This window comes from Melanostigma gelatinosum (genome assembly GCF_949748355.1).
Source record: "Melanostigma gelatinosum genome assembly, chromosome: 13".
In the NCBI taxonomy this organism is placed as follows: domain Eukaryota; kingdom Metazoa; phylum Chordata; class Actinopteri; order Perciformes; family Zoarcidae; genus Melanostigma; species Melanostigma gelatinosum.
Genome location: NC_136646.1, coordinates 6,251,548 through 6,275,025, shown reverse-complemented (window position 1 = coordinate 6,275,025; position 23,478 = coordinate 6,251,548). Strand labels below are relative to the sequence as shown.

Below are 23,478 nucleotides of genomic sequence, written 5' to 3'. Positions count from 1 at the left end.
GGTTTTCATTTTGAGTAAATGTTTGGCAGCCACATCCAGTAGTTTACAGGATATTTAACCTGTGTTTTGTATGATACATTTAATACTTTATTTTTTCCCTTACAGGGCTTGGCTAAGGCGTTTATGAATATGAGGTTACAGATGACTACAATCCCTCCTCGGCATTGGGGAGGTAGGCCATGGCTTGTGTCAGCTATGCCAACGTTCTATGAGTGACACGCCTCTGTTATTCTTCACAGCCCATGTTGTTGGTACGCCTCTGGTGTTTCAGAGAATGACAACGCATAGAGCAGGGTGTTCAAATGAACTTCAACAAGCCCAGTTTGAGAGCGGTTCCTCATGCAAAGGTCCGGAACATCACGGTCGGTCTAACGTGCGGGATGATTTAGTCCCTTATAAATTGAAGCAGCCTAACAGTTGTATCAACGTTGGTTGGTTCGTAGTCAACAGCTGATGATTAAATCAAGAAGTGGAAGGAATAAGTCGTGTAAAGTAAGGGATGCATTCATAGATTCAATTACAGAACATAATCTGTTAAGAACTTTCATCTTAAAAAGATAAAGTACCTAATTTGAGTAAATTAAGGCAACTGTATCGTCATGCAGCGTTAAATTCAGTACAATCAGGGTGAAGCGATGTAAATGGAAGTATTACATCGTACGTTGAAGAAGATTGTGTGCAGCAACATTATTTGTTGTTATTAAACATTTGGTTCAGCTCTATTCCTCTTGTGACATCATAGTTGGGCAGTGAAATCAGGTGATAGGATTCTGATTATTGGGCTCATATCGGTGCCTCTATTATTTTGGATTGAGCAGGTGAGTTTGCTCAAAATGTTTTGCTTAGTGGCGCTTCACCTGGTTGCTTGGAATAATCATAATAGTCTCTGGACATATGAAACACACTGGGTTAAACTGCATGGGAGGAATGAACTTGTAAGAGTCTGTCCATAGTAGTTAAGGCTGATTTATAAATGTCCACATTCTGTGTTTGGGAGGCGGCCATGTGTAATGTCGTAACCCGGCTCCCAAGCTATGACAAATACGGAAGGACACGAGGCAGGATGGGATTTAGAGGTAGTTATGACAACATACTAAAAAGCGGCTACCAATGGTGAGGCGTGACAGTCAGTAACATCAGTAAGGTAACGAGAATGCATGCCTGTTGAAGTGTGGGGCATGGTCAGCGGAAGTAAAAGACCACATCTTTAAATGGGCAGCACTGGCAGAGAGGAGTTCAGGTGCACAGAAGAGCAATGGAGTAGGGCGGTTACTCCTCAGAGCTCCAGGACCAGGGGCTCTGCAGCCAGTAATCTGCCACAACGGCGCCATTGTGACTCCTGACTGGGACGGTTAAGTGGCAAAACCATACGTGGACATTTATACATAAAGTAGATCAGCTCCATTCAGGCTCATCCCCTAGGGACGCGCTTTTCCTCTCCTGCTCGTTGGACATGGCATCTTCCTTGGCCTAAGATGCACAATCTACCTTGATGTTGGGTGCTGCGCTGACCTGCGTGTCAGGTCGCTGCGCGATCACTTGAATGGTGTAACAAGCCGAGTTTCGCTGATTCACTAAATCGTCGACATGGATGCAGACCATCCGTGGGTTTTGGGGGATTCTGTTAAGGCCAGTGGTTTGCTAGACACAAAGGGTAACTCAAGCGCTTTAAAGCCTTAACAATGTGTACGGTAAGTTATGCATAATTCATGCGTCATGTTGACATTGTTTCTGGCATTGTGGCTCGTCATGAAATTTGTCTAATAGCCTTATCTCATTCATGCAAAATGTATTATCTCTAGAGCTACCTCTCGCATGCTGTGGTTACAGTGGATCTTCACGCATCACGGTATAAGGCCATTGCACGAAAGTTTGTGGGACTCACAATATTCTGGTCTAATGGGTACGTGACTTGGCTGGTAACTCATGGCCTAAACACTCCAAATGCGGAGGGCTTGGATAGACTCTACTATTCTTACTCCAGCTATACTCGGGGCACTCTTTTAGAATAGGGGCTGCTACTTCGGCAGCTAACTAAGGCATCTCTGCTACTACCCTACAACAATTGGGACGTTGGTCATCCTCTACCTTCACATCTTACATTCGCCCCGATCTCAACACCGTCCTCGATAATCAAAGATCATTGACGCCTTAAAATCCGGTAAGGAATGCATATAACTGGTGGTGGTGACATGTTTACATCGATTGGTGTATCGTTGGTAGGTCACATTCTTGGTATTGGTTCATAGCAGGGGATAGCATTATACCCTTCTTGAAATATTCCTTATAGTAACCCTAAGGGATGGTTCACGTTATATTGTGCAAATGGATATCCTATCAGCACTGTATATTACTGTGCTCTGCGTTTATCTTGCTCTATTCCTCTGGTGTGACTCGACCGTTTTCTCCATCTGATTGGTCTAACACCGTTTCCCAATCTCCTGGTCTCACGTGACCTGGCTTATCGTGACTGTTTTCCTAGGTGAACGTGACCTGGTTTAACGTATCTGTGTTTCCTAGGTGACCGTGACCTGGCTTAACGTGTCTGTTTCCTGGTCCGACGGGACTGTTTTACTTTCCTAAAAGAAAAGGTGGGTCTGAGGTGCCCCGTTTCTAATTTCCTGGTCCGTATGATAAGAGACCCGTCCAGAGTTGACAAATTTCTAATTTCGCAGTCAGATATGACACAATTTCTGTTTCGCGGTCCGAATGATGCGAGACCTGTCAAAGTATAACATACGTTCTAGTTTCCCGGGTGAGCTCACCCGGTCTGGTTGTGCTGAGGCAGTCAGACCCCAAACCTGTGGGGGCTGTAAGACCCCCAACCGTGCTGTTCTACGTTCTCTCTTGAACCCCCCTATTCTGCTCTGTGGTCTAAACGTGACCCATTACTATCCTACGCTGCGGTCTCAATATGACCCCACCTATCCTTGTCTGCGGTCTAGCTTCACCCTCACCTATCCAGTCCTGCGCTCGGACCCTCCGCAGGGCCGACCCCGCCATATGTTTCGGGATCTGTTGAAATCCTACCATACTCCCCTAGGGGCTATCTAGACCCGCCCTATCCTGTGTCTGCGGTCTTCCAGACCCCCGTATCTTAGTTTGCAGTCCGTCGTGACATTCCTCTATCCTTTGCTTTGACTCAACCGGTCATCTTACCTCTGGTCTAACCTCTACTTGTTCACGTTCTACCCTTAGAGTTCTCTCATGACTAATTGTCTATTTTCTTAGGAAATTCACCACAGCAGTAAGGTATGTATGTCTGTATTTTTTCATTTATTTATTCATATAAATAAATGTCTTTTTGGGGATTAGGCCTGTTGGACCTCAGTATCCCTACCCTCGGTGATAGTACTTCAGGATGGAGTCCAATCGCCAAAGACTTTGCACTTTTGCATATTTGACGCTTGTATAATAAATCATTGTTAAACTTATGAAACAAGTCTCTCCTGATTGAAATGTAGCTCAAGCGCAAGTTCAATCAGGAAGACACTGACTAGTAATCGCTGTCTTTCCTCTCCGTGTAAGTACTCTATCAGCTGATTGGGGGCGTGCACTTTTAAGTAACCAACCAGATTCGGCACACCGGGTCCTCAAGCCAATCATATCGTTGCTGTCAATCTTTAAATAGTGTTCTCCTCTCTGCTGCTGTCAGGTGTCATTTCAGCTAAGCAGATGCAACCCTCCTCCACCCCAGTCGCCTCCAGTCAGCATCACAGTCGGGCTCCTGATTCATCATCAGATAGCAGCGACTCCTGTCATCACCACCACCAGTGTCTGGACTCCAAGGGGGGATTAGGCCTGTTGGACCTCAGTATCCCTACCCTCGGTGATAGTACTTCAGGATGGAGTCCAATCGCCAAAGACTTTGCACTTTTGCATATTTGACGCTTGTATAATAAATCATTGTTAAACTTATGAAACAAGTCTCTCCTGATTGAAATGTACTTCTGGATTACTGATGTCCAAATTGTATTTGCTCCGTATTGTGTAGTGGTCATGATTCATCTCGTGTTGCAGACTTAGTTCTTTGCTTAAAACTCTCTACCAAATGTCTTGTGAAGGAGTTCAGTTTTAAAGCTCCTAATTATGGATATAATGTGATACAGTATATTTACTTGTGGGGGTCTGGTCATTTCATGCATTAAGTGTCTGTGAGATGGGGTTTGAGGAATGTGCTGGACTGGGGGTTGTGTGAAAGTGGCTGGGAGAGGTGTGAAGTTTAGGACAATGGGGCATAGGCCCAGGTGGGGCTTGTTGGACGTCAGCCAATCAATGAGCTGATCGATAAGCTGAGGAATGCAACTTTGAGGGGACAACGGGTTTGAAACTCTGGGGATTTTCAGATCTTCTGCTGGCCACCGAGGAGGCAGACCAGCCTCCTGGGTGGCTCGGATTGGATCTCACATTTCATTTTATATATATGTTTGTTTTGTTAATAATTGTGTGATTCGGTTTGTAACTGTTTGTATCTGTTTTTATGCTTCTTGGATAATAAATCCATTTGATTTTTACTTTAACCTGCTGTTGTGTTTTGGAGGCGATTGAGACATGGCTGCAAGGGGGGGGGGGGCGATTTCTCCCTATGTCCAGAAGTTGTGGCCTTAACAGTCTCAAACACCAATGTAGAGAATATATGAATTTGTTACGCTAACCATAGCCAGTCATGGTTAGCGGTAGTCACTGTTCAGCTCTATTTACTTTTTACATGAATAACAAAGCTGAACATGTAAAAGTGCCACCTGAATGGGAATGGATTTGCAGAATGTGTATGTTCATGAGATAAGTTAGTTTTGTCCACCACTGTAGGTTTTAATTTGCACTATCCAGTCATGCCAACATTAGAATGTCATAACATGTGCCCCATATCATGTGCCACGTAGATATCGGATGAAATATACTGGCTAGTTAACGTTAGCTAACTTTCGCCCGCCGCACGGAGGCCAGGCGGGCGAAAGGTTCGATTCTCTGACGGGGAGCTTTCTACCAGCTGCTAGTAAGACAACAGCCATTTAACACAGAGACGATACATATCGAGCATGTTCCTGCTGTCAGAGACAGCTTCACATTGACGATATGATCATCTACCTTGACAAGCATGAAAGGTTGCACATCAGAATGGAAAATTCATCACTGCCAAGATACTATTATTTGAAATCATTTGTCCATGAAATGCGACATTCCTACCGCACGTTGTTTTAGGGGGGAAGCTGTGGAGAAGGACTTCTGGTTGGTCTCAACGAAGTAGTGTTCGGGTGTATAAGGGACGGACGGGAGGAGGAGTACAGGGCAGTTGTGGGTGGCTTTGTAGAGTGGGCCGGTTGAAATCACCTGTGTCTGAACGTGGCCAAGACCAGAGAGATGGTGGTCGACTTCAGGAGGAAGACGACGGCTCCACAACCGCTGAGAGTTCTGGGAGAGGATGTGGACATGGTGGAGGAGTACAAGTACCTGGGGGTCTCCATCGACAGCAGACTGAACTGGAAGAACAACATCAACGCTGTGTCCAAGAAGGGGAGGAGTCGACTCTTTTTCTTGAGGAAACTTCAATCCTTCAACGTGTGCAGCAAGATGCTGGAGATGTTCTACCAGTCTGTTGTGGCCAGTGCACTGGACTTCCGTAGTCTGCTGGGGGAGCAGCATTGGAGCCGGAGACACCAACAGACTTAACAAACTGGTTAAGAAGGCCGGCTCCATCATTGGCTGCTAACAAGACAATCTGGAAGAGGTGGTGGAGAGGAGGATACTGGAGAAACTATGATCCATATTGGATTACCCGGACCACCCTCTCCACCACCTCCTGCAGGGACAGCGGAGCACTTTCTCCAACAGACTGATCCAGCTCCGCTGTCACAAGGACCGATACAGGAGAACATTCCTGCCCTCTGCTATTAGACTCGATAATAAATCACCTCTGGCCAGATCATCCTCCACATGACTACAACACCGCGACACTGTTGTTGCTGCTGTTGGCGATCTTTGGCACTACTGGTTAGTTTAGTTTTCCTACTTAGTTAATTTATTCTGTTTTATTGTTTAAACTGTACATTTTTTCTGCATTTTTTGTTACTTTATTTTCTTTAAATTTAATAATTCTGCTCTGTTATCTTATTGTATTGTATATATTGAGCATTTTCCATACTTAATATTTTATGTTTACTCTATAACTTCGTTTGCTGCTGCTACAAACTAATTTCCCCCTGGAGATAAATAAAGTATATATCTACCTGTCTGTCTGTCTGTCTGTCTGTCTGTCTGTCTGTCTGTCTGTCTGTCTGTCTGTCTGTCTATCTATCTACCTATCTATCTATCTTATCGAAGAGACAGTACGTAGCTAATTTACTCAACTCAGACCCAGAGTTTTATTTACAGAACTAAACTGAGGTCTGATATCTGTACATTGGACTGACATTTACAAAGTAACTGGTCACTTAATTCACTACAGAGTGATTCACTGTTGCACCATACTTAGATTAAACTGCACTCATCTGTATGTGTAAGGCTGTAATTGTGGTTCTCCAAAGATACATGTCAGTCTGTGGGTTTATGTCATAATGTGGAAAATGAGTAATGTACTGTTAGTGTCTGGGTGTTTTAAATGTGTTGTTCACGTTGTGTTTCAGGGCTTTAGTCCATGATTTTATTTGTTTATCTCATGTTTTAAGAATGGACATTTTAGAGCTCACTCTGCCCTTTAACTCCAGCAGTCAGAACGTAATCGCTAATCTGCATAAGACTTCCTTGAAGTGACAGTTGACTGAGCAGGAGAGGGTTTTTCACAGGTAGAGTGGAGCTGATCAGAGGGAAGGAAGCAGGGGAACCAGGGGAGCAGAGGAAGAGGACGAGAAGAGAGAAACGGGAACTAGAGGGCAATGGTGCAGCGAATATAATCAAAGTAGGCGAAACATATGACTATTTCCTGACATATATACCCTTGCCTTGAGTTGAGAAGGGAGAGTCCTGATTGGAGCATAAGGTTAGACATAGACATTTGGGGTGTAACCAAATTCCAATTTTGTAGGTCATCAAAGGACACTGAAAGTCTAATCTGACATGGATAGGAAGCAAACCAAGGGAAGCTAAAACTTATAATCATAATAGTTACAGCATTCTGAACCATTTGAAGACTTTTAGTATAAGCACATGACAGGCCTGACCACAACATTATTTAACATGATTTAACTTCATGTGCAGTTAAAGAGTTACTACTAGTTCAGTCAGGAGAGACAAGTCGGATGAAGAAAAGATAATTGTTTGTCAATAACGGATGATATGTGATGATTAGGGGTGTAACAATACACGTATTCGTATTGAACCGTTCGGTACGAGGCTCACGGTTCGGTACGAGGCTCACGGTTCGGTACGCATGACGAACCGAACAATACGTTTGAATAAAAAAAAATCTTTTTTTTAAACCTTTATTTAACCTGGTAGTCCCATTGAGATTAAAAATCTCTTTTGCAAGATGTAAGTAACAATACAAGATGTAAGTAACAATACTACATAACATTAAGGAGCAGTTTTTGTTTTTTATGCTTATGTGTTGCTAAGACACCCCAGAAGATGGGTCACTCAGGTATAGTTCCATCATTGTTCAAAGTCAAAGAATAACTTCATGATGTTAGTTGTAATGAATAAATATATTTTAAAATCAAGTACATTTCTCTGCATTTATAGTTTTCTACTGTACCGAAACGTACCGAACCGTGGCTCCACTGTATCGTACCCAACCCAACCGTGAGTTTTGTGAACCGTTACACCCCTAGTGATAATAAAGTCTTCAGAGTCTTTGGTGCTTGGACTCTGCAGGGAGATTTGATCTGATAGAATGATGAGTTGATGAAGCTGACAATCATATTTAACAGAGACAGCAGCAAGATGATAGGCTGACAATGTCATTGTTTCGTTGTGCTATTGCAGGGATTCCCAAAGTGGGGTGCGCGCACCCCTGGGGGTGCGCGAGCTGCCTCTAGGGGGTGCGCGAGAGGAAAAGTGTAATGGCGGTCTGATGGTGTAATAATATTAAATATAAAAAAAAAATGTAATTTTAATTTAAAAACTGTCAGGTGGGACATCTGAAGCTATCAGTCGTAAAAGAGGAGAGGGACAGAGAGAGAGAGAGGAATCGGAGGCGAGGGGAACGGAGAGGTGCGTTGGGGAGAGACCGGGAGAAGAAATCGAGCCAGAGTCAGAGGAAGATGAGACGGAGACCGAAAAGGAGGAAGGGATAGCACAGACAAATCGGGAGCACATCGGCCCATCGCGGAGTCAAGGTGAAAAAAGAGGAAACGAGGGTGAGCATCAGACTGGGGAAAACAAGAGGAAATATGATGAAAAGTATCTGTGTCTGGGCTTCACTTGGATTGGCAACGCAGATTCCCCAAAGCCACAGTGTGTGGTGTGCAGTGAGGTTCTGGCTAACAGTCTGAAGCTCTTATTTACGTCGCCACCTGAACACCAAGCATGCCAGTGCAAGTCAAAAGCCCCTTACATTGTTTATATCGAAATTGGAGGAGTTACAAAACAGCCAAAAACAACTGGAGTCTCATTCATATGTTGGGTCTATAAATGACGCACTACGGGCTTCATATCTGGTTACAGAATAGCGAGAAAGGGGCTACCGCACACAATCACTGAAGACGTGAGCTTGCCAGCTGCCAGAGAGATGGTGGAATGTATGATTGGGGAGAAAGAAGCAAAAAAGTTGGACATGATCCCGGTGTCCAACAACACTGTGTCGCGCCGCATCGATGCTTTGTCCGAAGACATCCTGGCTACATTAGTCGGTCATTGATTGTAAATTAAATGTGATAATCTGCCTCTGAGCCTGTGCGTGTGTGCTCGCATCCGTATTGCTCTTTAAAAGTGACGCCTTGTGTCACTGAAAGTTATTGAAACTTTGTTGCAGTGTTTCAGGGCGTTTTCACACCTTCAGTTCGTTTGCTTTGTTGCAGTTGCTCCTTTGTTCGGTTTGTGTTCACACTGCAACATTTAACAGCGGACTAAATCTTGTAAACAAATGCCACGCGCGAGCAAACTGTTCTCTCATTGGTCCGATTCTTATGCGGCTATGAAGGCTTAAAAGGCTCTGTTGCTTTTTTTATTAAGGGGGGGGGGGGGTGCGCGAACCTAAAAAGTTTGGGAACCGCTGTGCTATTGGATAGAAGAGACCAGCTGATCTAAACAGCTGATATCATGACTGACAGCTTCGAGCAATGACAACTAGGAAGTCATGAGTGAGCATGAGTGAGAAGTGAATGACAGATGTATGAGAAATAAACTACAAGTCTAAGCATACAGGAGTAGAGTCTTCCTGACTGAACTCACTAGAGCTTCATTTAGCTGCACTGAGATCCAGCAGTAGAAGCACCAAGGTGGAATCTGAATCCACAGTAAGCAGATCACTACTTTACAAAGAACACTTTCTGTTTCATTCTGCCACTATTCATGAGATCTGTGACAGCTTTACATGCATGGCCTCATGAACATCCTCTATCCAGCCAGGCTACAGAATTGATTTACTTTCCATACAGAAAATGCTTAAACATACATGTAATCCAGCAAACCAACAATTAGTTTTTGAAGCAATCTACTTCATTGAAAAATTAATTATTGCTTGTTCCCTTTTTGAAGGGAGGATGGGAGGTGAGATTTGTTCATCACATCAAGAGGGAGTTTGAGTTCATTCTTAAGATTCCTTTGTGTGTGTGTGTGTGTGTGTGTGTGTGTGAGACATGTTCATTAATCATCTGATCTCTTTTGCAACAAAGCAGAGTTCAATCAGTGGTCACGGGTTTTTCTCCCCTGTTAAAGGTTCTTTGGGGGAGTTTGTCCTGTTCTGATGTGAGGGTCCTGGGACAGATGTCATATGCTGTGCAGATTGCATAATAGGCAAATTTGGCAAATTTGTGATTTTGGGCCATACAAATGTATTGAATTTAATTAAATATATCTGAAACATGCTGTTAATTGAATACATTATCAGGAGGGCAACAGGCTAATTGACAACAGGGAAATAAGTTTTTCACGGGTGTCCAGTACATGATGAGATCAAAAACACGCATCTTTACTTGCTAAATGTAAATGTAATGTAGAGCAGATTCAGGGAAAGTGACTCATGTGGGAACAGAAACAGGACTGAGAATACGGCAATCTGAATATGCACGTCACTTTCATTAGCCATGTAAACAGCTTATTAGGAACATTGTCTTTTACGGAATAAGAGAAACATTGGGAATGTTTGGGGCATGTAAACGTCGTCATTATAACTTCTGGAATCCATGAAGGAGCTTTGGGTAATCGGGTTCACAGAAGTGCACAAAACACTTGGGAGCTGAGAGCTTCACCATCCTGAAGCTCATTTCTTAAGACTTTCAGTCCCCACAACTCCTGCTACAACTCCTTGGACCGTGTTGACACTAAACCAAATCATGTAAGCATGAATTAGTGCACGGGAGGACAAGACACTGAGTGAGATACATACTGCAGTCCCAGCATAGAGGGAGATCTCTGACGAGTTGACCAGATGGAACTGAGACTAAAACTGGGAGCCTGTCTAGAAAGAAAGCTGGAATGTACCACAGGGTCTATCTAAACAGCTATTTATAAAGCTTGAGTGGGAACAGATGTGTGTGTATGTGTGTGTGTCTGCCTTTGTGTAAAAGAGTGCCTGAATGTGTGTTCATTTGAACTCTATGGGCAAGATCCAGAGGTACGTGCTAGTGAGTAACAGCTGTGTGTGTGTGTGTGTTTAGTACATGTAGCAGTGCAGTTCTCCATCCTGCAGTCTATAAACATTCCCAAATGTGTGTGTGCAGCCCTCTTCTTCTTCTCAGCATTCTTTTAAATATAGCCAACCAGAGTGAGTTGTTCTCAGGCCAGCTGCCATCACAGGCCAATCAAAGAGGCAGAGCCCTGCCAGAAGGAGTTACACAACGACTGGGCTTCAGTGGGAAAGAAAGAAGTCTGAGCTTGCACATTGCAGGTAACAGATGCTGCAAAAACGAGTTCCTCTGATAAATGACACATGATGATGAATGCCTGAGTGTATTATGCAACGTTCATGACTTTTTAAGGTTAAGAAATGGTTACGCCAAGCTACGGTAGGTTACAGTTTACATCCATGTCCAAAATGTCATCCCGTTATCATTTCATCCTGTTGGACAGTTGTGTGGAATTGTCATAATAAGCATATGAATTGTTGAGTTATGGCCAAAAGCTTTTTTGTGAGGTCACAGCATCTGTGGCAAATTAGAAAATATTCCCTCCAGGCGTTCACAGGATGAGGCGGATCGGCGTTCGATCTGAAAACGTGACGCGATCGCCGGCACGGAGGCATAAAAATGGACTTCTGAAAAGTAACAAAACGAAGCAGGTAAGAGCACGGATGCACAAGAAGCATTAAACACTACAATAAAGTCAAGTTAAAGTTCAACAAAAAAAAGGTGAAAAAGAAGGGATCAAATGGTGACATCATTATGACGATTGTGTTCTAAAAGAGTCATGAAACAACAAGGACATGAAATGCTTGAAAAGCAAGACGCCTCCAGGCATGACAAGTCCGTGTTTTTATATGTGTTTTTTGTATTCTGTCATCTGATAAAAATCACTTTGCAGAGAAACCTTGCACACTGAATCCAATGCGTTCTGTTATTCTATTCAATAATAAGACAAAGCTGGATGAGCACTAATCCTAAATGGGGATCATGAATGAATGGCATTAATACATAAATTCTGTCCACACCACTTTCGTTTCATAAGATATTTCCATCCGCACTAGAATGCCAAAACAACTCAGTTGGTGGCGATAAAGTTTACGAGACCAATACCTCAAATACCAGATAAGAAGATTCTGAGGATGCTCAGTGAGCTCGTTCTCCTCTGGCGGTGTTAACAGATAGTAAAGCAATAGTTATTGTTTTTATTATTTCTACATATTTGATATTTGGTGCCATGATGAAAACTCAATTTGGCTCATGGGTGGATTGACAATGAGGTGGAGTTGCTGCTTAGCATCACTCTACAATACAAGGGGATGACTGCACAAGAAGATATTGATTGGAAGTCTTGTAATAAGAAATATTCAGAAATGTCGTTGGCCTTTAAGGATCAGTATCCTGCCAAGACAGACTGTGAGAAGGTAGGGAACGAGTTTCCTCATGCGAAAGACACGATAAACACGGCGATAGTATCGACTAAGCTCAAGACCGTCCAGTCAAAGTACCGTGGAGCAGAGGACACGGCAGAGTGTACCTCAGGTCCATTTCACTGATCTTCACTGTGTGCTGTTATGCTTAGAGTTACATTTTACAAGTTTAGTTTTACATTTACACACAGATAAAAAGTAACCAGAGTTTAAAAAAAGATCTACACCGCAAAGGACGTTTTCAAAAATATCTGTTTTAGTGCCTTAAAACTGTTTGCGTGGATGAAAGGCCAACGTAGAGGAAAATATCAGTTTCAACGAAATATTATTAGAAAGGGCCTATGTGTATCTCACTGTTCCTCAACCTGTCAATAGGTAGGGGCCAGTATGTAATAAGGGGCACAGAGTATCATTTTGGTCATGGCATCGAAATTCTGAGAATTATATCATTTTGTGCTTTTCTTCTTAATTAAGAATAAATGTGAGACAAACGTGTTTTAGGGGAATTTTCTAAATCCAAGTGTTCCCAGCTGTCAAAACAAATTGCAGAAAGGAGACACAGAAGGAGCTGTGGGAAGTCTGACAAATGTCCTCAAGGGTCCTTGTCCTTGGTTGGGGCTCCAAGCTAAACCAGCTGCTACTTGCATAACACTCTAGACTGAACGGCTGGCGGTGTGGATGCATTGTGGGTAATGTAGGCGCCAGGTTCTGACAAGGAAGAAAAATGTGTCTTTTATCTCTGGGTCTGCTATATAAATTTTCATCTTTTTTTTAACTGTCCATCATAAGTTTAGTACTTTTGAGACTTGGTGTCATCGCACAAAGGATTCCAGAGAGCTCAGTTAGGAGCATTCATACTTACATACTTACATAGTTATGAGGCAGCACCGACATATTATATTTTGGAAAAGAATAATAAGTTGATAAAAGAATAATAAGTTGATAAAAGAACAAGTTGATAAAAGAATAATAAGTTGATGAAAAAGATCTGCCATAATACACACACTCTTGCACAACATGATGAATTTCATGACATGATGATGTATTTGACATGAATACGATCAAATGTTTAGTGTGATTCTTCGTTCTTCATGTTATGAAATCCGAACACTCACGCTTTGGTCGAGGTATGTTTTAGCATCGAAATGCTATTTCCCCAAAACATTTTCCCACCTGACCTGACGTCGGTTTCTGCGTCCAATTCTGTGGCAGGCTCAGATGAGACAACTTTATTTGCTTTGCAGTTTTTGATAATGAATGCAACATATAACTCAACTAAACGAGCTCCACTTTTACGAGCTGCATTATCAATGCGATGAACACATTAATGCGTCAATAATTGTCATCCAGTAATTTACTCTGAAATGAACCATTCTGCATGAGGATTTGTACTTTTGGTATTAACATTGTAATGGTAACATTTTCCTACCTGAGACTTTGAATGCAAGACTTTTACTTGTAGAGTATTGCTATACTGTGGTATTGCTGATGTTACTGAAGTAAAATATCCGGAATACTTTTTCCACCACTGACAACCGATATATAATGTTTAAACAGCGTGCGTAAAATAGTAATGTTGGCCTGTGTAGATGAACAGAGCTTACATGACATTCCACAACTGTTTATTCAAAGAGGGAGGGGCTGGGGTGAAGAGAGGGCTGGGAAGCAGAAGAGTTGAAGAGCGCGCCTCTCTTTTCCGAAACCCCAGTGCTCATCCTTCGCCTCCCTTTCTCCAAACCCGTGCGTAATGGTAGAGTGGAGGATGAACTCTTTAGTGAAATGGGCGCTCGTCATTTTCGTACTCGCCTCCATCATCCTCAACATCGTCCTGATTGACATCCACTCGAGCAGGGCGCCCAAATGCTCCGCTCAGCGTGTCCACCCGCTGAAGCGCAAACACGACGATCGCAGCCTCGCGTTCGCCGACCTAACCCGGGAGGAGTATCTGCAGGTCCAGGATTATTTGCTAAGACAAAAAGACTTGGACATATCTACCAACCAGATCACCAAGCCGTCCGAAAATTTCTTGTTTTTAATAGCGCTATCCCTGCCCAAGAAAGCGGACGTGCTGGCTTACTTGGACGGGAAAGGCGCAAACCCGATCAGAGAGGCGACGACGGTGGTCTTCCACGGAAAACTCGGCTACATTAAGGAGTACGTAGTGGGGCCTCTTCCCAACCCGATATACCACAGAGATGTCACCGAGGAGCGTTACAAGACGGAGCTCCCTATCACTGCGCGCACGGTCACCATCGGGGAATATAGCTTGATGTTCAAATTTCTGGAGCAAATCTTCTCCAAGCTGGGGAAGCTGATGAAAGAGAGCTTCGACGTGGGTCTGGACAAGAATCTGAACGCCTTCGAGCAGATGCCCCGTGGGGTCCGATCCGGGGACAGAAAGACTTGGATATCTTTCTTCAGGGACATGGCCGGTATGTACATCCACCCAGTGGGCTTTGAGGTGCTGCTTAACCACGAGAGCGTAAACGCGTCCGACTGGACAGTGGAGCGGCTGCTTTACAACGGCCAATACTTCCTCACCGTGGAGGAACTTCAACAGAAATACGATGCGGGGTCTGTTAAGAAAATAGTTTACAAGGAGTCGCCTGACTATGGGTCACTGAAGCCCAGGAACAAGCCTCTGCAGATCGGCCCGCAGCTCTTTTACGCAGAGGGGAAGCGCTACAGCATCAGTCATAACCACGTCCTGTACCTGGACTGGAGCTTCGCCTTCGGACTCAGCTCTCTCACGGGCATGAGAGTGTTCGATGTGCGTTTCAACGGCGAGAGAATCATCTACGAGTTGAGCGTGCAGGAGGCCATGTCCGTGTACGGTTCGGTGACTCCCGGGATGATCCTGACCAAGTTTCTGGACTCGAGTATCGGGATTGGGCGCTTCGCGCACGAACTGGTCCGCGGCGTGGATTGCCCCCACGAGGCCACCTACGTGGACACGTACCGCTACATCGACGTCCCGGCTCCGGTCAGGTTTAGGAACTCAATCTGCGTGTTTGAGCACAACATGGGTCAGCCCCTGCGGAGGCACTTCTCGGACTTTTTCCACAACAGCTACGGAGGGATGGTGAACAGCGCCCTGGTTTTCAGGACCATAACCGCCATTGGGAACTATGACTACATGTGGGATTTCATCTTCTACCAGAGTGGGTCAGTGGAGGCCAAGGTGCACGCCACCGGCTACATCTCCTCTTCCTACTTGGTGGACGGCAGCCGGAGACACGGCCACCAGGTGGCGGAGAACGTGCTGGGGAACATCCACACCCACTTTATCAACTTCAAGGTGGACCTCGATGTGCTGGGTGAGTGGCGGTGGCACATTTCAACCTGTTCAACTCAAAACAACAACAAGACAGGTTCAACTTTTTATGATGGCCATAAATACTACGCATTATAAACATGCTTATAATGCGTCTGCTTATAGCACTGTATAATTAGAAGCAATCCTACAAATTCATGATGCCTTAAAACAATATTTATAACACATCATAAAGCCTTCTGACATAAGGTCAAGTATAATACTTTATCTGGTCACCCACTGACATGTTTTTGCAAGGATCATAATGTATTATTCCTGATGTTGTAATACATAATAATATTCTTTTCATAATGCATTATAATAGGGTTATACATGATCCTATAATTTATGAGTGCTTATAACTGCAATTATACAGTGCTATGAGCCGATTATAATGTATTGTAAGGATAATAAATTATAAAAAATATCCAGTATTGCAACATTAGGTTTTGTGATACTGTTTAAATTCTCAAAAACACTGCGTAATGGTAACAATAAAAGTTTAGGCCACATGCAAAGATCACACTCAGTGTATGTGCACTCTCAAAGTAGTGCTGTGATGTCAGAAAGCTAAATGCAAAATTCAGATCCCATTGCATAAACATTTATGCTTTTATGTGTTCTTTATATTATGACAGTTTACCTAAAATTACATTTCAAAAATCGCATTATATCGCTTTGCTTACTGCTAAATACTGCTTATTTCAATATATCACAATATATTGAATGATAGCATCTGTATCATGGTAATATCACATTCTGGCTAATACACATTCTTAATTACAAGTAATTTTATTACGCATTTAAACATGTGCTTAATTTCTATTGCAACAGAGAGAATAATCTGATTTCATCTTTTAATCTGTTTAGTTATGAATGCAAAACAAATCGTGTTGCTCTGTGTAAATGAATGAGTGTGTCCCTATATCTATAGAACACCACCTCATGACTGGAGAGTATTCTGCAACGCTTTCAAGTCTTTGCTTTGCTCCATCATGAGTGCTTGCTCGGTTAATCAGGTTCTCATCTAACTTATGAGCTTCATTCACAATCACTTCCACCAGCCTAGCAGCTGCATTCCACCTCAAGCAGATGAACAATTCTACGGCTGGTCGATGAATAGAACCAGCTTCCGGGATTGACTGACTGGCAGGTTTTCATTTGGTCAGGGTAACAGCGTGACAGCATTGCATTGTAATGGGGTGCCATCCCTTTTCATTTTCACATTTCAATTAACGTTTGAATATTGTCAACTAGGTTCGTCTTTTTAAATTAAATGTTATTTTTGTCATTTTTTAATTGTCAGAGAATGTGCATAAAGTTATCATTTTAAATGGACATTTTAATATCAACTGTGACCTAAAAATGCTAAATATTTATATTGCACTTTGGTTTTGAAATTTGAATTCATATTTGAATATTGTTGAATGCAGAGTCTTCGAAAATTAAATGTCAAATGGCTTTCCATTATATTGTCAGAGATTGCCCATGCTAGTAGTGCGAATACAATTGCATTGTTGAATTCTGACCCAATTAATGCATATAAGTAGGAAATGAGAATGCTGTTGTGAGATTACGTTTCATCTTAATTTAGTCCGCCGTATGCTTCCATAGACCTGGTTCTTCATGAACATCAATACGTTTCAAAATACAACAGAAAACAAATACGATTACAAACATGTTTGCTTCATATCCTCTGCAGGTGTGAATAATTATTTCCAGACGAAAGACATGGAATATGTCAACGTGTCGCTGCCGTGGATGTCCGACCGCTACGCTATGGTCCCTCAGCTGGTGGAGAAGCAGCTCACAACAGAACAGGTCCGCCTTCTTTCCCTTCCTTCACACTAGTTGCTTTTAGTTTTCATTTAGAGGAGAGTGTGCAACAAATGGCAGGAGCTACATTCACAGACAGCATGACGCATTCTCTGCATAGTTGTTTTTGTTACAATTTATCACCACAATTAATCTGAATTAAGTCTACAATGAAGGGGTTTATTCCCAAATACCTTTGTATGAAGCCACATTATTGTTAACGGACCATCAAGTATTCATCTCTGAATACTTGCGTTATGATCCAGGGATCAATTATTATTATTATTATTCCCATAAACACTCATTAATCTTGTTTCCAACAGCAGCAGCAGGAAGTTGTTCTCAGTGGAACTACCGACTGAGAACCAAACAGCAGACAGACACAGTCAGAGAATAGCTTGTGAACCCAGGGGAGCATTGAGCTGCAACGGAACCAGGTGTTTGTTTTCAGGAGCTGGTTGAGACCAAAAACAGAGCAAAAAGAGAGAGAATACCAGACTCATCAGGTGGATGGACGTGTAAGCAGGCAAATGTTTGCTAACACACACACTATAACAACTGTATACAGTGATGTAGGTGCTGTGTTTGCAAGTTGTTCGGCTGTCAGTTCCTAAGCCTGATACCTAAATCAGCTGCAGCACATTAAACAGCTCTAACCCGCTGATACACACACCACACACAACGCTGCAGTGCCCACATAGCTCCGCCTCCTCTCGCTCACAGTGCCATCTTCTCGCATCTCATCTCCAGTTGAACCCGATCATTTGTGGGTCGTTATCGTGTTACAGCCTTCAGTGTTTCCCATTCATGACCAACACAGTCTAGTACAGTCATAATGAACTGAAACATTCTTTACACTTCAATCTCTTTGGTTCTCTCCGGGTCTCAGTGAGGAACCCTTCATGGAACCTCACGAGACGCTGCGCCAACACCCCCAGGATAAATGCGGCTTCTGGCTTCAGCTGTGAACCCTTCATACAGCCACTGTGTTTATGATTAAAGTGTTTATATCGCACACCGCTGGAGGGAGGTGAGGCACGGGAGAACCAGGACCAGGGGGCCAAAGGGCAACCCAAATGTACTCATATGTTCAAATGTTCATTGAAATTACAATTTCTTAGTCCACCAGTGTTGCAGCCAACCAAGTAACTCTTGAATCTTGGCTGAGGGACAAATCTCTACTTTGACACCCCCACAGGAGGCCGCTCTGCGCTACGACACCAAGACTCCTCGCTACCTCCACATCGCCAGCAACAAGACCAACCGCTGGGGTCACCAGCGCTCCTACAGGCTGCAGGTGTTCAGCTTCACCGGGGACCACCTCCCGGAGAGCCAGCCCGAGGAGAGGGCCATGTCCTGGGCCAGGTGGGACTGGACATCCGCAAACTCACGTTGTTAAAAGTTAATGATTGTGGGCACTTCTTTTGCCGTGATGATTAGAAGTTGTGTTCGACAAGATATCAAGATGGAGAAATAAAGATACAAGCACTACCTGATAGTAAAGTGCATGTCCTCAATTTCATCATGATTCATATTTGGACCACTTTCAGCTGCTCTTTATACACCGTCACTGGGCCACATATTAGACAAAACATCATTTAAAGTTAGCCAGATCTTTTCCGAACCGTAACAATGCTGTAGTTGCCATGCACAGATTATGAAGAAAGCGAGAATTGTAGAAATCTTAGCTTCAGACATAAAAACATTCCCAGTGCACAACCAGTCAATAGCTGCGTTCTTGTGATAGGGTGGAAATCTCCTGTGAGATACAATGTAGCATCAGAACTTCAGGCATGGTCCTGCTGGCCACCAAAAGCCATCTGGCTCTGCATCTCCTCTGTTTGTCTCCAGGTATAAGGTCGCCATCACCAAGCACAAAGACTCAGAGCAGACCAGCAGCAGCCTGTACAGTCAAAACAACATCTGGTCTCCAGCGGTGGACTTCAGCAAGTACATCGAAGACAATGAAAGCATCGAAGACGAGGTGTGTTGAGATAGAACCCGTATGTGAAGTTGATAAGATAATACAAACATGTATTTAAATTTAAACTGAGATAACTTAGCTGAAGGAATTTGCATTATGTTGATGATAATGTGCCTGCAGGACCTGGTTGCCTGGGTGACCACCGGCTTCCTCCACATCCCTCACTCCGAGGACATCCCCAACACAGTGACCGTGGGCAACGGGGGCGGGGTCCTGCTGCGGCCCCACAACTACTTTGACGAGGACCCGTCCATCCACTCTGCTGATGGGGTGTACATGGCCCCGGGCAGTGAGGACAGCTGTGACAACAATAGGATGGCCTGCCTTGCTCAAGAGACCTGCAGCCCCGTCCTTGAACCCTTCACCTACCACGGCTTTGAAGGAGTCATGAAGTTTGAGGATTCGGTCTGATTAGTTGTGCACTGCTCGGTGTTAGCCCTCATCAACTCAGAGATATGCATGGGTTCATTTACCGATCTATCAAGAAACTTGTGTCTCTTGATTGTGAAATTTGTGCTTTGTGTGCGATGGGCAGGAAATTGCGTGAAGGAATTTTTCAATATTTTGGAAAATGTTTGTTCCTGAAAGTGCGTCGAGAAGATCAATACCACTCTCATATTTGTGCATTAAGTACAGAGCTGGAGTCAGGACTTGGTTAGCCTAGCTTAGCATAAAGCAGTTAGCCTGGCTCTGTCTAAAATGAACTACCAACACCTTTAACACGTGTTATCTAACACGCTGTATCTCGATAGTTTATGATGTACACAAACAGAATGTAAAAACCTCAGTTGGTTCTTGGGGGACTTTACATGCCGGGACAATTTCTTCTTGAATAAACTGCCAGGCACAGCTTTCCAGAGTTTGTTTTCACTCTGAGCTTGCCAAGTTACCACACAGACCATATCTGACACCCCACACTAGATGATTGCGGTAAGATAAGACAATCCTTTTGTAGTCCCACAGCTGGGAAATATATCTTGTTTTTCATGAAAACAGAACAGCGTGTAACTCCCATAAAACCACAAGCTGTAATTTTGTCATTTATGTTTATTTATCTGTTCATCAAACAAGCTACACTGTCTTAATCAGAGCTGGTCAGTGTATTCTTAACTCTGGATAGAGCCAGGCAGACAAGCTCTTTCATTCTACTTCCAGCCTTTACTGTATGCTAAGCTAGGCTAACCACTTCCTGAATCCAGCTCCGTACGTAACAAAAAGAGATTGGGATCAATCTTTTCTACTCATTGCTGTCAAGAAAGAAAATGAATTGTTTGACCGTCAATATACCCTCAGCTTACCTGCGATTAGGTCAATATCGCTTTTCAACTAGGATCACTGAAGAATCACCCTCATTCATGCTATTATTTCATATTTGTCTCATTGTCAGCAAATTCCATTTGAAGTCTGTCTCTCAATACGTTCTCCAGATCCTCAACTTCAAGCCCATCGGTTCCTACTCTAAACATAACACTTTTGTTACATTTCCTAAAACAGCTGTTTGCTGTAGTGTCAAACAGGAGCAAGTGATGCCTTTGTTGGGGACTATTGTTGTTGGTGCATTAATTCACATTTGTGCTCCAATGAGTATTTGTGGCAGCAACACAGTGTATGTGTGATTGAGTCAAAATGAACTACAGTGTGCGTGTTCATGCTAATGAAGATAATGCTCAGTGTTTTTAATAAATGGAGCTCTGTGGGACAGAGGAAGAAGATATATCAGACTCTATGCAGACACAACATGTTTTCAGGAGGATCACTTCACTGTTGGCATTGATCTGGGATTTGTTGGCAATAAGAAGAATATAAATGATCCCCTGACCTATCCTTCAATGAAACTAAATAAAATGTATCCCATCTATGCTGTAAAGTTGTAAGCTAATAATATGCAGCCACTGTTCAATATGTAGTAAATATAATTGGAGATATAATTCTGGAAACATAATAATGAGTAGATTAATGAGCTCTAGGGATGGTAATATCAGTCAGTCGGTCAATGTGCCTCTTGGGTCCAGACTGAATATCTGAACATTTTAGACGGATTGATGCAACATTTTGTATGGGTAACAATGATGATCCTCTGACTTTCCATCTTGCGCCATCACCAGATCAAAATTGTATTTTGTCAAATACTTGCGGCTGGCAATATTAGTCTGTCTGACGTTGCCACAAAGTTTTTGTTCAGAGATTCATGTCCCCAGAGGAAGAAACATTGTGCTGTGTGACGTTTCCTCTTTGGTTTATGACCAAATACCTGCATAACTGATGGCATATCTATTAGCCTCAGCTGCACCTTGTGTTAAGTGCTTATTCACAAATGTTTGCATATAACTTGCTCAAGATAGCGAACATAGTAAACATTATTCCTGCTTAGTGTTAGCATGTTAGCATTGTCAATGTGTGCAAGTTTGCATACTGAACCACTGAGCTTCACGGAGCCACTAGCATGGCTGTAGAGTCTTATCACCAAAGTTAACAATCCATACTGAGATAGAGTAGAAGAGGGACATTTGGCATTCGAAAACAAACAAACAGGTAATCAGGAATACGTGTTTTGCAGACACTTATCCACTCTCTGTCAGTGATAATTCTTACATGGGATTAATTGCAATTTTATCTTAAAACCATAAGGTGACATCAGGAGAAATGTGATCTATGGTTTAAGATTGTGCAAGCAAAGATGCTATAACCTCATTTCAGTGATGCTTGCAATCACATTTTGACTCATTTTGAACATGGAGTCAGAATGCACCCAGATGGCCCTGGGAGCAAAGCCATTCTTATTTTTTCTATCTGTGTCTCATACTACAAACCACTGTGATGTATAAACTGTGACATAAACATTGTAACTGACACTGTACAGCAGTGGCGTCTGGTGACTCCAAAAATTGGAGAGGACAGGAGGGAAGCCAACTATGTCATGTTATTTTACATTAGTTGGCCACATACCTTCTTATGGTCAGCAATGAAGTAAAACAATGCTTCCAAGGTTTCTTAAAAACAACAATCAAAGTATGTACGGACATCCGGTCTATTCTCAGCAACGCTTTGAGGGAATTCCTTTAAATTTGGAACAAACATCCACTTCAAGGATGACCTGATCAAATGTTGGAGGTCCACATCACTGTGACCTTATGTCTGTCCCATTCTCAGGAATGCCTCAGAGAATTTCTTCAATTGGCACAAACCTCCACTTTGACTCAAAGATGAACTGATTATAATTCGGCGGTCAAAGGTCAAAGTCACTGTAGCCACAACTCAAGATTGATATGCTAATTATGACAAAGTCACACAAATGCCTGATATATAAAATATCACATTGGACGGGCACCGTTGATGTAAACTGCAACTGGACTGGTTCGCTGATCTCCATCTTGCCTCTCAGAAATAGAGGAGAAACCTTTTGCCTCTGTGGACCAGACTCCTCTGCTGTACAGTCTGTGTGTGAACGTGTGCACTGACAAATATGACCATCTAGTCCAAAGCAGGGTCACCCTCTGATGTGGCCTGAGGCTGTGACTGCTGGACATCTGATATCCTATTCATTTTGTATATACTTTCTTTACAGTGCGACATTCTGAGGAACGTTCTTCCTGGTTCCACTTAAAATAAACAAAGAGATTATTTGTCAAAGAAAGGGCTTGGAGGTTTTCTTCATTTGGTCCTTGCAAACATACACACACACACACACACACATGTTTTTTTCATTCTCACAAGATTTTGTGGAATTAAATCATTTTTAATAATTTTTACTTTTAAATGCTAGTGTTGCTCAGTGTTGCTTTGAGGACACTTAAGGCTACGTAACGCATTGTACACTAACAAAATAGAAGTTCAAGACACACACACACACACACACACACACACAGACAATGTAACACACACCCTCTCACCCACCCCGCTCCCCCTCTACAGACTTGAATGGGATCCAGGAGGGGATGTGAGTGCTTGTAAGGTTCAGTGATTGTTTCAGCGTGTGCTTCGGTGATGTAGTTAGTCTTTTTCAGCAGGGTCTGACAGTCTGCCCCACTCAGTCCTGGTTCTGGTTCTACCATTCCACCCTCTCCTCCTGGGGACCCAGGAATACGGATGCCCTTGCCATCCAATATTGATGGGGCTACTGGTTTGGAAAGTATCGCAGATCTGTGGAGTAAACATTTTGGGGATATGTTTAACAGTGTTAAGAGTGATTCATTTAATGCTGGTTTGTTTATTAAACTAAGT

General features: G+C 43.1%; 1 protein-coding gene across 1 annotated transcript; it reads left to right on the top strand.

Annotated features, from left to right (window-relative positions):
* Window positions 1-13,892: 13,892 nt before the first annotated feature.
* Window positions 13,893-22,873, top strand: LOC306787169 (primary amine oxidase, liver isozyme-like; the record flags this gene model as incomplete). Its single annotated transcript, XM_079282243.1, has 5 exons — window positions 13,893-15,462; window positions 17,161-17,279; window positions 18,472-18,638; window positions 19,125-19,257; window positions 19,378-22,873. The coding sequence occupies 5 exons, from the start codon at window positions 13,893-13,895 to the stop codon at window positions 19,666-19,668; spliced, it is 2,280 nt and encodes a 759-aa protein (XP_079138369.1). The 3' UTR covers window positions 19,669-22,873.
* Window positions 22,874-23,478: the final 605 nt, after the last annotated feature.